The sequence below is a fragment of the Coccinella septempunctata genome, chromosome 4 (assembly GCF_907165205.1).
Source record: "Coccinella septempunctata chromosome 4, icCocSept1.1, whole genome shotgun sequence".
In the NCBI taxonomy this organism is placed as follows: domain Eukaryota; kingdom Metazoa; phylum Arthropoda; class Insecta; order Coleoptera; family Coccinellidae; genus Coccinella; species Coccinella septempunctata.
This window is the reverse complement of record NC_058192.1, coordinates 6420604-6436814: the sequence shown is the minus strand read 5'-3', so window position 1 is coordinate 6436814 and position 16211 is coordinate 6420604. Positions and strand designations below refer to the sequence as shown.

At 38.1% G+C, this 16211-nt stretch overlaps 1 protein-coding gene across 10 annotated transcripts in view; it reads left to right on the top strand.

The window, feature by feature from the left end:
• Positions 1 to 16211, top strand: part of LOC123310662 (neural-cadherin) — a 303888-nt gene that overhangs the window by 271495 nt on the left and 16182 nt on the right. For 8 of the 10 annotated variants that reach the window (XM_044894221.1, XM_044894218.1, XM_044894219.1 and 5 more), the window contains one exon: positions 11051 to 11188. In XM_044894221.1, the coding sequence (XP_044750156.1) occupies positions 11051 to 11188 (138 nt within the window). Of the gene's footprint in view, positions 1 to 788; positions 954 to 11050; positions 11189 to 16211 lie in introns of all 10 variants that reach the window. The other 2 variants (XM_044894220.1, XM_044894217.1) reach the window with 1 other exon arrangement.

The window sequence follows — 16211 nt, the reverse complement described above, 5'->3', positions numbered from 1 at the left end:
ATTGTCCCTTGAAAAAGTCCCTTCACCAGACCATCTTCACATTGAAATGGGACATTTTCTTTCAACTTTCGCGAAAAATGATATCAATTAGATAAAGTTGCCTGGAAATTACTTCCGAGTCTTTCCTTTTAGAGAGATGAATTTTCAGCATCATTATTCCTCAAAATTAATAGCCGTACAGCAGCTGAAGTTCTCAACGTTGTAAGATAACACCTGAAAGAAGCACTCGGAGAGAAAAAAAACGACAGTCCGTTGTTAAAAGTTCATCCTCTCTTTCGAACTTCTTTCCGTAGATAGCCAAACTTTATGGCTGCATCATAAATCAGGAAGAAGAATCGGAATATACCACTTGATAAAACTATCTCTAGAAGGTCGTATTTGTGTGAATATATTACATCCAGAGATTCACTTCATCAGATTCACGATATTGACCCACTTCGGTTGAGCACAAACAACAGAAAATGGTTTCGTCGCTTTTAATAGCGGCCTATTGTTACCGTGAGGGCAATTCCCCGTTTCATTTTTTTTTATTTCTCCCAATTTAGTCTTTCGTATAGAGGCACAATAGGCGAGTGTGCAACATGAGTTTGTAATTTGAGCTTAGCTTATATAGCGTTTACACTGTTCTGTATATTGCACCGCAAGATAATTATCTCATGGTTTGCCAGGGGCGGACTCTGATTCCGACTCTTTCGATGTTAGTTCTCGTTTCCCCCTAACCATATCCTCTAGCCAAACTTCTTGTTTTTTATTGTAATTAGATGTTATGTATTGTGACGCATGTATAGTACGAGCTTACCCTGGTAGCATCCGACAGCTTGAATGAAAACTCCACCACCGTTGCGATAAACGTGAGGGATGTAAACGATCTCCCTCCGGTCTTCAATACAACGGTATACAGGAAAACTGTTCAGGAGGAGGTTCCAGGAATTTATCCCAGAACGCTCATGAAGGTAAGTGCTCTGAAATTAATGGGAGGTGGATGGGATATCTCCGCGAGTAATGAGGCTGTAATTTCACTGGGAAATTAAAAATTTCCACCGTTTATTTCATCGGGGCAGCAGTCAGATGAAAGAATTATCATTTCAGTGTCATGCATCGTGTTTCAGCGGGAAATAATTATACATGGGGTCCTGGGATTAACTTTACGTACTCATATCATAGATGAAGTAGGACTAGCTGAGTACGGATGGACTATAAAAAATTAATTTCTGTTCAGTTTGGTTTTCGTCCATGATTGAAATTCAAAAATTAAGGTTATCAGGAATTTGGACAGTTTTTTATTTTCTCAAATGTTCAATGTGCCAACGTTTCGGAGGCGAATTCCTCCTTCTTCAGGGCACATTGAACATTTGAGAAAATAAAAAACTGTCCAAATTCCTGATAACTTTAATTTTTGAATTAATTTCTATCTTTTCCCAGTACGGGAAATTCATGGAAATATCATCAGAGCCAAACTTTTCGACGTAATTGATTGACACCTGGGAGGTTATTGACACATACTGGGATACAGTCAGAGATATATCAATTATTTCAATATTCCAGAGCCGGACTCATCAATCCTCATTTGAAATGTTCAGGTAAAACATCACTTTGTATTTCGGATTTCAAATAATTGTATCACTTTTTAGAACCTAAATTAAGCTTCAATATGCGATACCAGTCTAAGTTGTCACATCTACATCAATTTTTCGAACTTTGTCCAATTTCAAGAATTCATAAAAAAGGAATTAGTTGTGACACCACGTATTGAAGCTTCACTCAGGTGCTTTCTAAAAAGCGAAACAATTATTTCAAATTCGAACCACAAAGGGACGTTTCTACCCTGAACATTTTAAATGAGGATTTATGAGTCCGGCCCTGGTTTATTGAAATAATCGATATCTCTCTGACTCGATCTCAGCTAGTGTCAAAAACCTCCCAAATTTCAATAAATTCTGGTGATAAGTTTGGCCTTGATGATGGTCTCAGTATTTCCATGAATTTCGAAAATCACCCTGTAGCTTTCTGGGGGAGCCAGAAATCAATTTTTTATAGTCGATCCATACTCAGCTAGTCCTACTCTATCTCTGATAAGAATATGTACAGTTACTCCCGGGACAATCTGTAGATATACCAAGAAATTCAGCGAATAGCTTTGAATCCACTTTATAATCTGGATAATAGTCGTAAACCTTATAGAGATATCTTTAAGTGTAAAATTTTAATTTTGATTAAGTAAAAAAAAATTTCAAACATGAGATAAAATATAATATTTTCTTGGTCGAAAATTCACATCAACAAAAAATACCAATCTTTCAAGTCACTTTCAGGATTTTCAAATCATGATGAAACAAGAAGAATTTTGCGAAAATGCCTTCTATCAAACAGTAAAGAATCATTTTTCGCGCATAATTAGAAAAATGATCCGTTTTGTTCAGCAAAAATTCGGTCTTATGGTTGCAAAATGGTGTATGCGCTGGTCTATTCATTACTGATACTGTTTTGCTGAATCGATTATTCAAACGGAACTCGACACTGCCTGAAAATAAATATCATCCGAGCATCAAATGGAAATCGAAATGGTCTGAAAATACACGTGAGTTCGATGCTTTGTTTAACCAATGGCGTAATACATATCTCTTCCATTTCACACGGTAGAAATGACCTACATCCGTGCCATTTCAAGCTCTTTCACCGTGTTAGCGTGTCGGTCTGATCAAAATCTTTCTACGTTCACGAATTCATCAAAATGTCCTTCTCCCGTGATCCCTCCTGCTAAAGGATACCAACCTGAATAATAATTCGTAAAACCCATGCATCCGAAATGATGTTGAATAAGAGCCTTCATGATTTCTGTAAATAAATTAATCCGTTTACATTTTCGGGTATAATGAAGAACGTTCGCATCTTCTATCTCGACTTAGCATTTCCGCTGTAATCTCGTTCATTTATCATTTAAATGTGAGCAAATTATGTCGGTAATTGCACGAGCAGGGTTTCATTAATATTCGCAAACGAAGTATTGAGGGGATCGATACTGTTTGCTTTCATTCGAAATGAAATTGGCGATCATCATGAATCACGCATATTTATGTGATATTGGAATTGAATATTTGTTGGAGGTAATGGATGCTTTTTGGTTGCGAACAAGGAAACTTTTCAACGTTCTATATAATTCATTACTTGATGGGGAATAAAGCTAAATTTAATTAATAGATAGTGCGTGGCAGTTCTCCCATACCTGGACCTTTTACAATCGTGAGAAAATCGAATTCCGTCTCTAGGTTTCGGTGAAAAACGCCAAAAGTCCATTACTCAAGCGTTAAAGAGAGGCAACTACAAAGTCCGTCATTATTTATCCCCCATGTAAACTCAAAAATTATGTTGAAATAATGGCAGATCAAACTTTTTAGTATCACGTCGCAGATAACAGGGAACCGGGTTCGTTAGTAAAGAGATACCGTGAAGCTCAGATTATGTCCGGGATTTTCCAGGGTTTAGATTCATTTGCCTAACTGCGTATCATTCGATTGTTTCCACTTCTTCGAGAGGGATTGAACCGAATAAATCGGGCATCAATTCCAAAGCTCCACTTCGATGAATTCCGACTGAGCTTCGGGCTTTGTCAAGAAGACGGTGCTTAAATTTGTACGTAACGATTCAAATTGTGTTCACTCCTCCATCGTTCGAAACATTCATTCCCTTTTAGTTATTTATCATTTGAGCCAAGAGTACTGAATTTTTTTGCGAACTAGTTTAGCTATCAAACAAGTCCCCTCTAATTAATGAAAATCAATGGGGTCTCAAAATATTCAGTATTATTTAACCATTGGCTAATCAAAGATATCTTTAATATCTGAAGTATTGATGATATTTCTCAATTAAATAAAAGTTGAATGAAAAATTTCCTCTCGACTCCAACGATACAAGCTATGATGTATTTTTCTTATATCATCTTTGTACTGATATCTCGATGTCAGATTAGATTAACAGATTAGGTCAGATCATATCTCGAATTTCTAGATCGTGTATGTATATCTCGAATTTCCATAGCTTGTTAATTTCTAGGTTTATTATGCAATACATAATGCTATCACGCTACTTGGAAACATTTCCCAGCTGAATTGGTTCAGATAGATCCTAGATAGAAACGCGTTATCGTGGTATCTCACGTTATTGCTACGTAATCTCTGTGACAAACCAGATGTTTGTGGCAACGAGCTTCATTGAACAACTAACACAGTTAAGTTTTCGTCGTTCAGGAAGTTCTGCTATCACAGTTTGCGAATAGATTCGCCACCCGGAGGAAACATTCTTATTCGTCACCATCCAGAACGATTTTCTGCACATAACTTTCTCATATCGCATATGAGCAGAGCTGACATCCGTTTCACGAGAATTATATGAACGATTTCGTCCAATTCTACAGCAGTTCGATGCTGATTAGAATGGAATTTCGAGAATTCGTTCTGCAACTCGCGTCCCTTGATTAAACAATGGGAAACCCCTCTGTTTGGCGTTCAAATATATTTATTCGTTCCCTCATTAAGTCTTCGAATGGACGGAAGGGATAACAGGACTTGAGTTTTAATTGTCATAAATATCCGCGAAGGGAAGTTTTAATGGGTATGTCCCTTTTTGGACCAACCGCTGGAATATAATCGAATGAATGTTCCATTACTCCAGGCATGCTACGTATTTAAACCAACATAATTGAAGAGAGCGTGGCGTTTTTTCTGTTTTGATAAACCCGAGAATCAACTCATAATGTTGACACTTAAGAATACATTTATATCGATGCTTTTGAAAGAATCCCAATGCTTGTTTCTCCTGAAGAATCTTGGTGGCTACTTACTCTCTTGGAGAAATCAATTGTAGTGTATGACAACTTGCAAATAGCTGCAATAATTAGTTGGATTTAAAAGGACGAACTTTGAGAATATTGAATTAACACAGTTCTCCTTTCTTATGTCATCTCCATCCAATTTCGTCTTGAAAATATCACGTTTTCCTCGAAATAGAGTTCCAAGCATACATAACAGACTTCTTCGAATAACGCTTTGGCTGAAAAATCCTAACATCCTCCTTAACCGTACCGTTGCACATTTTAAATTGATTATTTCCCAGCTTCAACGTAAGAGTTCCGCATAATCTTCCCCAAGTGAACTCGCGGAAAATTCCATTTCCATAGTAAATAATCTGTTAAGAATGAAATCCTGAATCCTTCTCAGATGTTCACGCTGTAGAACGTCCCTAATGCGATTCGGGAAATGCGAACATGTTGGTAAACAGGGAAGTGCATGAAATTAATTTTCGATCGGCGAATTATAACGTAATTTATAGGTCTTCCTGGTCCCGGACTACGGAATCAACAGTTTCTGTAAACACATCCGTTCAAGATTTATGGAATGGCGTTTGCGGACCGGCCTCGAATACGGGTAATGAAATAGCGAAATCTGATCAATCGACAAGACGATGTCGCCCTGCTCCAATCCCGGATCTGGAAAGACTATCAATTTTGTTTGTCTAGTATTCCAACACCCCGTTTGGCCATTGTCGAGATGAGCCTTTCTTCAAACCAATGAAATTCGGGAATCCAGAAGAGAAAGGGCAACAAACTGTCAGGAAAGTGCCGGATTTGAATTGTTCGAAAAGACAGATTGAAGGGAGATTTTTGTCGTTAAGTTCGCTCAGTTGCTACCTACTCACTCAAAATTTCTTGCACGAAAAGCTGAAAATGTTACGGTGATTAAATTAGTGCCCACAAAGGCAATGCCTCCAAGGTTAACCAACAAGGTTAACTTAATGAAAATTATGATGAAAACTGTCAATTGGGGGAGTCTACATTTTCTTGTCACGAATTTTCCCTGTTTTCCAAACTTGAATTTCATTTTGTGCGATTATTTGGATTCAAAACAACACCAAACAAAACTGTGATGATATTCTGAACCACTCCAATAAATAATCTGTTGAAGCTCAAAATTCTCGAGGGGGACACTGTTTTCACTCCTCGAAAAATCTGGTGTATTCCACGAAGAAAAATGTAAATTATATTTTCGAAAAGTCAGATTGAAGGGAGATTTTTGTCGTTAAGTTGGCTCAATTGCTACCTACTCACTCAAAATTTCTTGCACGAAAAGCTGAAAATGTAACAGTGATTAAATTAGTGCCGACAAAGGCAATGCCTCCAAGGTTAACCGACTAGGTTAACTTAATGAAAGTTATGATGAAAACTGTCATTTGGGGGAGTCTACATTTTCTTGTCACGGATTTTCCCTGTTTTCTGAACTTAAATTTCATTTTGTGCGATTATTTGGATTCGGAACAACCCCAAACAAAACTGTGAATGATATTCTGAACCACTGCAATCAATATCTGTTGAAGCTCGAAATTCTCGAGGGGGGCACTCTACACTCCTCGAAAAATCTGCTGTATTACTGAAGTATTCCACGAAAAAAAATTTAAATTATATTTTCTCAAAAGCGCGGACCCTCATAAACAAAAAGTGTTCTGTATAGAGAATAGATCTGATTAAAAGCTTCAGGTAAAAAAGTTCCATTCAATATTTCCGCCATTTTCCAATGAAATCCCGCTCACTATTTCGAGCGTTTCAAAGCTGTTCTATGAAAGAGTAATCTGCAGTTTTTCCACCGATAATATCACTCCCGAACGCAGGGCTCGATTCACTTCTAAACCCTGATTTACACGAGGATTCCCAGAACTGCACTCACCTCCAATCTATATGAAATAATCCGGGGGGGTATTCCCAAGCCCGGCTTTCCACGGAGCTTCCGCTGTTTATTGGCGGATTCTTTCCCATAATTCATCCCCCAGAAAACGGGAACTGTTTTCAGTTTGGCTCCGGGCGCCATATTTGCACATAAATCATATTTATCCTATTTTCGGAGCTACCTTCTGGAATTATGTTTATTCGAAAAATGAAAGAATTTACGTGGAGCTTCGAAAGTGAGGCCCGTTCATCAAGTTCTAATCTTCTCTCTCGCGAACCCGGATGATTCGACCTCTTTTTGAGAAGGCACATTTCAACAGTCTGTAGAATTTTTACATAGAATATGAAGAGCTTTCTGATACATGAAATTGAAAAATCTCCTCCATAATCAAACTGAAAAATGAAAAAAATAGAAGTTTTCTCCGAGAGGAAAAATATCTGACTAGCTGTCTAATAAAACTTGGAAATTTTCCCATATCTGCTATCTTCCTTATCCCATGTTTATCAGATTCCTCCCGGGTGTTGTGTCTGGGATATCGACAAGCCTGCGATGTTATATTAATGTTAATCCTATCCAAGTTCTCAGTATGTTTGATAACGAGGTTTTTTTCCCTCCGATTCCACCTAAGCGAATTTGATAGATGTCATGGATACTTGGTTTCTCTGGCTGGAGGGTATTTTTGATTCACGGATAGGAAAGATCTTTGTTTTTCAACACGGAATAACTGAATATAAGAGCTTCGGCATGTGCGACCTACATCGCGAGTGTTCTTAATAAAATCAAATCGAAAACACATCGTCACTTCCTTCGCTCTTTGTTCGAACGAATAGAGCATTCGCCATTTTGCAACCAACTCATTTTCCTTCCGAGAACATTCAACAGGGTCGCATAGCCACTTCATTATTCCATCCTCCTTAAAACAAACTAGCCTCTCTTCTGAAAACTCATCTCATTTATTATTCTGCAACGGAAATTTACCCACCCCAACTTTCCCACATTCATTTTTTCACCTGTTCGACTTCGATGCACTCTCCCCGTCCAAACTCCAACTCCAAGTCTCAAAATGAGAGAAAATACCGCAGTCTGAAAACTTCGAGATGGGTTAACGTCGAAAACGCAATTCCTCGTAATGGCCGCTTCGCTTTTTACGAATTCCTTACCGAGTGAATTTTTAATAATGAACAAAGGATCGCGCGGGGAAAACTCCTGGACTTCGAATACCGCAAGCTGGAAAAATGACAGATGTATTAATTGAATTCCTTGCATCGAATTTCAGACGATTTTAAACGGCGAACGTAAGAAAGTTTGAGTTGTTCTGTCGGGGTGAACTTGTTTCGACTTTGATAAAATTCTGATCGAAATGTTTGACGTCGACATATAATTGAGTTTGGATTGTGTAATAGCGAATTTTACGGATATCATGGCTTTGGCAATTCCTCAGGAATGAAATCGAGTAATAAACGATGAGAATACGAAGGAAATTTCACAAGAATCATTGGAATAGGAAGTACATAACTTGATAATTTCTATAGGTATTCACAGAGTTCGTAGTTTTCGAGAATTTAACTCTTGAACTAACCAAGAATTTGTGAATGATTACTAGTAAGGGAGTTGAGGAAATTCTACACAAACATTTGTGATGCTTCTCTTTACCCCCACTCCAGTGACTTTCAAAACTGTGCAAAATAACGACTTCGTACAATATTCCTTGCAGAAGTTGGTTTTCCTGCATAAAAACAACACTGCTACCTTCCGAATTGTATTTTCAGGCAGCGATGGATAAACCCTTCTCACAAATTGGGTTTCCAGAGATATTGTCTCGAAATCGTGGTTGAAAATCATGAGCGAGACTCTTGAACATCGGAATGAATTTAATTATTCGGAACGCCCCATTACATCGAACCACAATCTCGATTATTGCAGGGCACAATGTGGATTTCATAAGGAAATCTGGAAATTTAGGAACAGGGTTAATATTTGTCTTGAGAGTTACGCCAAATCCGGAGCTAATTGCATTTGGCGCCAGTGAACATCTTCGGGGTATAATTTTCAATTACAGGTATCCAAATCTTGCACTTCAACTTTGTGTCGTCATCAAAATGTCCTTCTTTTAAAAGTAGGTATATAATGGAATTTCTTTTATAAATCCCCACCTACGTAGAATGATTGGTACTAGGTACTCTCTAGGTTAACTTTCCAGTCATGACTGCGTTCTCTCACGCTTCTTTTAAGACAGCTGTCAGACTCTTCATTCAATAAGCGAAATTTGAATCTTCGATCAACTAGTTTTTCCAGAACTCACTCTCAGCTTCCTTTTCATATTGAGAGAATATCAAATGATTTCATGAATGATCATATAGATGCACGAGTATGGAGTACGTATTATGTATGATCCAAGCAAATGCTCGACAAGACTTGCAGCAGAGCATTTCCCGCATAGGTTTGAACAAACCGGCACACTCCAAACTGTCGGATGCGATGTAAATGCCAACAAAGAGGGCCATTACAGAAGAATAATGATTTTAATTCTCCTTTTGAAACGATCTCCACTAGTTCCTCTTTTCGTAGCCATTATTCTGATACTTCTGTGACCGAGCCTAGATGGGAGCCATTGTACTTCAGTATTTAGCTCGTAGGTTACTGTTAATTAATACAAGGATGCATTGGCTGTTGTTAGACATCTCTAATTATAGCGGGAACGGAAAATTGCAAATCAGGGATCATCAGTAGAATGAATTGTTGAATATTCTTTCTGTTTCCAATGCCAATTAATGCCTTTAGGGATAATTCAGTGAACGTTGACATTAATCAATATTTTTTTCGCTTAACCTCGTTTCATTCCCTTCTATGTTTAGTATCACTGAATGCTTCGGGAAATATGCTACCATCCAGATATATTATTCGATCAAAACGTGAATTCTAAGAAGTTCAGGTGAGATTTTTTTCGCGCTCGATGAAAACTGGGAATTTCTGGCTAATTCGTAATTTTTTTTCGATTATCGGTTCCGTAGGTTCACAATGGTTAATAATGAACCAATAAGAACTGTTTACGATCCGATATACGGGATTCATATCGTCCCCTGGCTATTTATAGACTACGATGTGTCCTAATGAAATTTCTGAGACCATTCAACTTTCTATCGGAGAATCTTGTTCAATATTGAATATTTTCCATTTCTTCCCCGAGCCGTAGAACAGCACAATTCGATTGGTCGGAATTTCCGTCTTCCGAATCCCGTCTATATCAAAAACGGATTATTAAAAATCTGAGATCTCAGTGTCCCAGTCCTACGCTCGGAATTGTTCATTACCGGGAATGTATTCCGGATAAAGCATCGTTCGTTAGCATCAGCCAGGATGGAAAACCTGAAGTGTTCCGGAGGATCTTCTGGTAAACTGAAAATTATAACCGAGCTCCCGCCTTCAGCTTACACTACCCGGATTGTTCGGTTGAAATTTTTTATGAGGATCCCTGATTATGGCCTTAATCAGAGACGATGAAACTTTTTCGTATATAAGAGGATATTTCGCGATGAGTTTCTTATTGTCGTTCGGGCGGTGATCTTATTAGACTTCATTTCCTTTGGTGAACATCTGGAAACTCTAAAATTTCTGTTCATTATTCATTCTTTCATATTAATCTATCTTAAGATGGAAATATTTCAACAACTTCTGAATTTTGTTCGTAATAATGTGTCTTGATATCAGTCGAATCGTTTTTATGGCTCAGTTTCACTGTTTGTTGATTAAATAGATTGATGCTATGCATTAAATTCACACCTTAAGTTTTATTATGTATTATCCTGGATAAAAAGCTTAACTCGAACTGATATATGTGGACAACACCATCCAGAAAGCGAGACTACCAGATATATCTAAGGTACATATACATATGTAAATGTATGTCCTGTGGGTGACATCTGACTGCTGCTTCGAAAAGAAAGAGTTCGGATTTCTAGAATATGGACGAGTAACAAACAGACTCTTATCAACTGTTCCTGTCTGGTAAGGTGTAACTAAGTTTTTGCTGTTCTGTTCGAATTGCCAATAATTGTTATTGAACGTGTAGATTGCTAATGCATGAACCTTTTTTTATCTTATTAAAAGTGGCTCACTTTGGAGAATATGGTGCTTTATCTCAAGCAAAAGATTCTCTTCTAGAATCTATGTCGAGGTACAGAAACAAGAATCGAGTATACATTTAACCCCTACGACAATTTGAGTGAGATCGCCCCATATTCTTCGAATTGAACTTTGCCCTGCACGCTTATCTACTTTGAGTAGAAACGTTCTTTCGTTCCCATCAGTTCCTATCTAATTTTCCGACACATTCACAGGTTATGGCCACGGATGGCGATAAAGACAGACCTCACAACATCGTCTACTTCCTGACAGGCCAGGGCATCGATCCTGACAATCCCGCCAACAGCAAATTCGACATCAACAGAACCACCGGGGAGATATTTGTACTGAAGGTAAGGTATTTTAGATCGCATCAACGTCGGTTTTACAACGTTCGCAGGAGAACTCCGTTTTTTCGATCTCGGAAATGCCACACGAAGCTGGAGAATTAGCAGATAGATGCGGACAGAGAGGATCGATTTACTCCTGGGTATAGATTAGATCATCAGTCTGCTGTTCCATCATGAATGGGGGTTTCAAAAAAAATCTCGATTTAAATGTTAATTTTCAACTTACTCGTGGATTATAGTGAGGTTCTGATCCAGCGTTCCCCTTGAAGATGTTGAAAATAGTTATACGTTCATATATGCGAATGAATTGATTGATTCTGCCTACGAAACAGAACCATTAACACAAAAAGTTACTTCTTTGTTCTTTGTATATAGATATATTATAAAAATCGTGGGTACGTAGACCACTTTAATACTTAGCAAAGCAAGATCTTGCCGACGTTTTGAACTATCTATAGTTCGGGGACAAGATCTTTGTTTGCTAATTATCAAAGTGGTCTACATACCCAAGATTTTCATTCTGTCATAAAGAACCGTTGGATTCTCATAGCTGTTGTACGAGATTTGTAGATTGAATATTCGAATTTCGCCCAATCCATGAGTTTCAAGTTTATGCAGCTTCTTCTGTCAGTTCTCATTGAATTCTTTCGGTTATTCTACCAGAAAGTGAACTTGAGAACATCATTATGCTGATTGAAACATAATCTGCCTCCCAGAAAAGAGACTTTATATTCACTTATAATTCGATTGTCCAATAAACATATTTCAATAAGAATTCGCTGGAAATGTTAAGTTTCTTCTTCCCAGATGGACCGGGACTGAAAATTCCCGAAACGTAGTTGGAAAATTTCTGAGATAATTCAATTAAGTTTATCTTGCCTTCATCGTATTCCCACCCCTGAAATTTCAGGATCAGCGGTGGCCAATTCAATACGAGCAAATCTTTATTATTCCGTTGGCTTCTCCCAAGTAGGCTACAGAAGACAGATTAACTTCATCTTTTCTTGATCAATTACCGTTTCGGTTGGGCCTTTCGTCCAGTGTGTTTTCTCGGGGTTATTGATATTCCGGTGGTATCAAATCACCGGGATACAAATCCAATTTGTGGTGGGATTTACCTGCTCTAAATTCTCGCCGAATAGACTTATACAGCAAGAATATTTCCTTGCTCTAGGCACTGGACTACCGATGTTGAGTTGCACCTGTGAATTCCCAGAAAATCACTTCGATAAGATTCGGATGCTGCAGAGTTTTACCGGAAGAATAAAAACGTCCTTACATGCTGCCTCAGCCTCGTAGATTTAAAGGCTTGTTCAGGAACATTCATAGAATGCTTCAAAATCATAACGATAGCACAAATTACTTGGAATAATAAGGATCGAATCAACTAATGTATTTAATGTCTTTGTTCGTTATTTTGGTCGAAAAAATTGAAAATTTCAAGTAATCATGTTAGATTATTGTGCCACAAGATTTAACCCTGCTGATGATGTATATAGATGGACTCTAGCAGTGGAAAATTCTTGACATATCCTGAAATTTTCACAATTTCCTTTCTGGAACATGTTGACAGATCTCGAAATACTCTGGAGAGCTGCTTTCAGGCTTTTCATCGAAGACCATGAGAATGACATGCTGATATTCCACATCGGTTGAGAAGTTCGGCACAATCAAACGCTGTAGCTGCTTCGTTTAAATTATTTGCCGCTCCAGTTTTCCAGGTGCGTCCGCACGAGCCATAAATAACGTGCAGAATTCGGCGTCGGAATACGTATCGGAAAAAATTGAATTACGATAATCGACGGTCCCGGAACGCGTGAAAAAAGAAAATGGAAGAAAATGTAGACAATGGCCGTAAACATATTCAGAGGAAGCGGGCCCTCCATTTTCCGATAGCAGCCGGAGAACGGGAACATAATAACCGATAGAATTTTCCGATATTCGCGGCGGATGCGTGATTTTTACCAAATTTGAATAAATGGCCTCGGAATGGTATCCCACGGGAACCGTCCATTCTAGTTGACCGTCGGCGGGCGATGTAGGTTGGGGCAGTGTTTCTGTGCCGGCGAACAAACGCTTTATTCGCTATTATTTATTCATGCCGTTCTCTCCTGGTTTTACTAGTCCAGCTCGGAAATAAAACGAACAGTGGTGGGTTGGAAGCATCATAAGTATCTCTGGAATAGTGCTGATGTGTTCGCCGACAAGGGGGAAGTTACGATTGAGGGTGGGTTCGTTCAGTGTTACCACTGAGCATGTATTAACCTCAATAGTGGTGACCTAAGACAGGAGCCAATTAAATTGTCACATGACCGCCGTCTGCCCATTAGATTAAATCGACTCCTTTCTCAGTTCTTGCTAACGGTGCATGAACCCAGCCTGAAAATGAGCCCTTTTTGTCTTTTTCAATACATTATTATTATATCGTGACGGAGCTAAGACAAAACAAAGACTAAGAAAATTGTAGTTCCAATAATACGAGCTAGTCATTGTTCAACTGCGGGTACTATTTAAATTTGGGATTCATGAAGTAGTCTGCAGAAAAAGTGAGGTTTGGTTCGGCCGTGATGAAAGTTGAAACAATTTCTCAAAAAATAGTTGAAATATTTAGCGCTACACTGTACCGATGAGAGAGAGAGAGAGAGAGTTTATTGGTGTTCTTACAATTTCATGAATTGCCTACACAGGTCATAGGTATAATGAAACAAAATATAGTTACACAAAATTTCACAAAGCATTAAACAACACCAAATACAGTATCAGATAGGGAGTTTTCGCAGAAGCAGTGTGAGCACAAGTAATGAGTGATTAAAACAGCGTATATAAAATTATAACAACGGATGGTGTATATGTAAAATAATAAATTAAGTGTATAAATAAAACAATAAATTATGTGTATATAGATAAAATCAATGTAAAGTTAAAATATACAAACAATAAAAAGACAGTGTATATAAATGAAGTCGAATTGTATGGACATATGCAGAATGAAGTTATGCTTTCCAAAAAGAAATGAATTTCTCTACTGAATAAAAAACGTTACTGATTAATATGTCCTTCATTTCCTTTCGAAATTTGGAATTCGTTAAGTTCCTGAATCTAAGGGGTAGTTTATTATACAGCGACATCGCACAGTACTCCGGACTCTTTTGAGATTTTTTCAATCTGAGGAAGTTTTTCCTGATGTGGTATTTATTTCTCGTATCATAATTGTGTACATCGGATTGCAAACGATAATTTTTATCACTACCATGAATATACAATAAGTTTTCAAGTATAAATATAGATGAAAATGTTAGTAGTTCGAGTTTCTTGAAAACTTGTTTGCAACATTCTCTATATCCTATGCCCCCCAGAATCCTAACTGCACGTCTCTGCAGTCTGAAGACTGATTCACGTTGGGCGCAGTTTCCCCACAATATTACCCCATACCTCAGTCTAGACTCCACCAAGGCAAAGTAGACCGACCTCAGCGTTCTCTCCGCTAACGAGTATGAGAGAACTCTCAAGACAAATGTATTTCTGCTGAGAGTCGATGTCAGCTCATCCGCATGAGCATTCCATGTGAGCGAAGCATCAAGATGTACGCCCAAAAACTTTACTATGTCAGTGATATTTCTGTCATTCTTACATCTCAGACTCAGGAATAGAGATTGTGTCTTGCTGTTGTTCATGCTTAGACCATTAGCTATGAACCACTCGAAAGTCCCCGCCAGAGTAGCTCGCTCCATTTCATACAAACTCTCAATATCCTCTGACCCAATCTCCACTGTGGTGTCATCAACAAATTGTATGGTCTTGACTTCAGGAACATAATCAGGCAGATCGTTAATATAAACTATGAATAAAGCAGGACCAAGATTGGACCCTTGTGTAACTCCAATGGTCAAGTCTCTCATACCCGATGAGGGACAATGATCCCGAAACCGGTAGTTTCGACTTCTTTGGGATTTGGTACTGTGTACTCCATTTTCACCGAAAGACTTTCTACCTATGCCGTTTCAAATGAATATCTGGAACACACGAAATAATCGAAACTCAACTACCGAGGAATCTCAGGAAGTAATAAACAGAAATTAGGAAACGCTTACAATTGAATTCGTCGAATAAAGATCTACCGTCTTTCGAGTCAAAAGGAAGTCTTGCAAGAGTTAAACTCGTAATGAAAAGTCTTTTTGGGTTTTTATATGAGAAAATGGAAAATCCTATACCCCAAAAAATCTATCTGCTTCACACTTTGATGAAGAATTGTTATAATTTAAAATCTCATAGGAGATTTGAGAGTTCAAGACGTACGACAATCCAATATAGTCATTTCCAGTGCTACACCAGCGTCAGGTGCTTCAAAATAGGTCCACAAGCTTAAGATTCAATATTTGACTTTCCCATGACTATGTACTTCATCATTTCTGTTTGCACCGTTCCCGAATCCAATTTAAATCAGATAATATGATTGTAGATTACTATGCGAATAAATTGCATAGTAACACCTTGCCTGCACGACTTGTTTATGCTTCATTCCATGCAGATTCTACTCGAAAAGTGTAAAATCACTAGGGCAGGCATCCGGTGTATATCCTGAAATTACCCAGGTCATTTCCTTCGCCTTAGGCGTTTCGCCTGATTAATGGATCTTCATCAAGTCGACTTGTCTCCCTAGCATACGTATCTCATTACATCGTAATTTCTCCGATATTACAATTTGTTTCGTGAGATATGATCAACACGTTGTGCCCGCTTTGAGTATGAATAGCGTGCAAACTAAATGAAAATGCGGATTTTTCCGTTTGATCGTTTATTCACAAGGTTGTTCTCGTCTGTTCGCTCGTCTGGTTAATGCGAAATACACTTCACATTTTCACAGACTTACGGTTGGCATTGTGGAAGAAAATATGAGGAAAAAACATAATCCAGTTGTATGCAGGGGTTTTTTTTCGGTTTTCTTTCTACAGAAATTAGTTTACAGTCATATTACGGAAGTGTATATGAAAATTCCATTGACGATTCGTCTGCTCGCTACACTGCT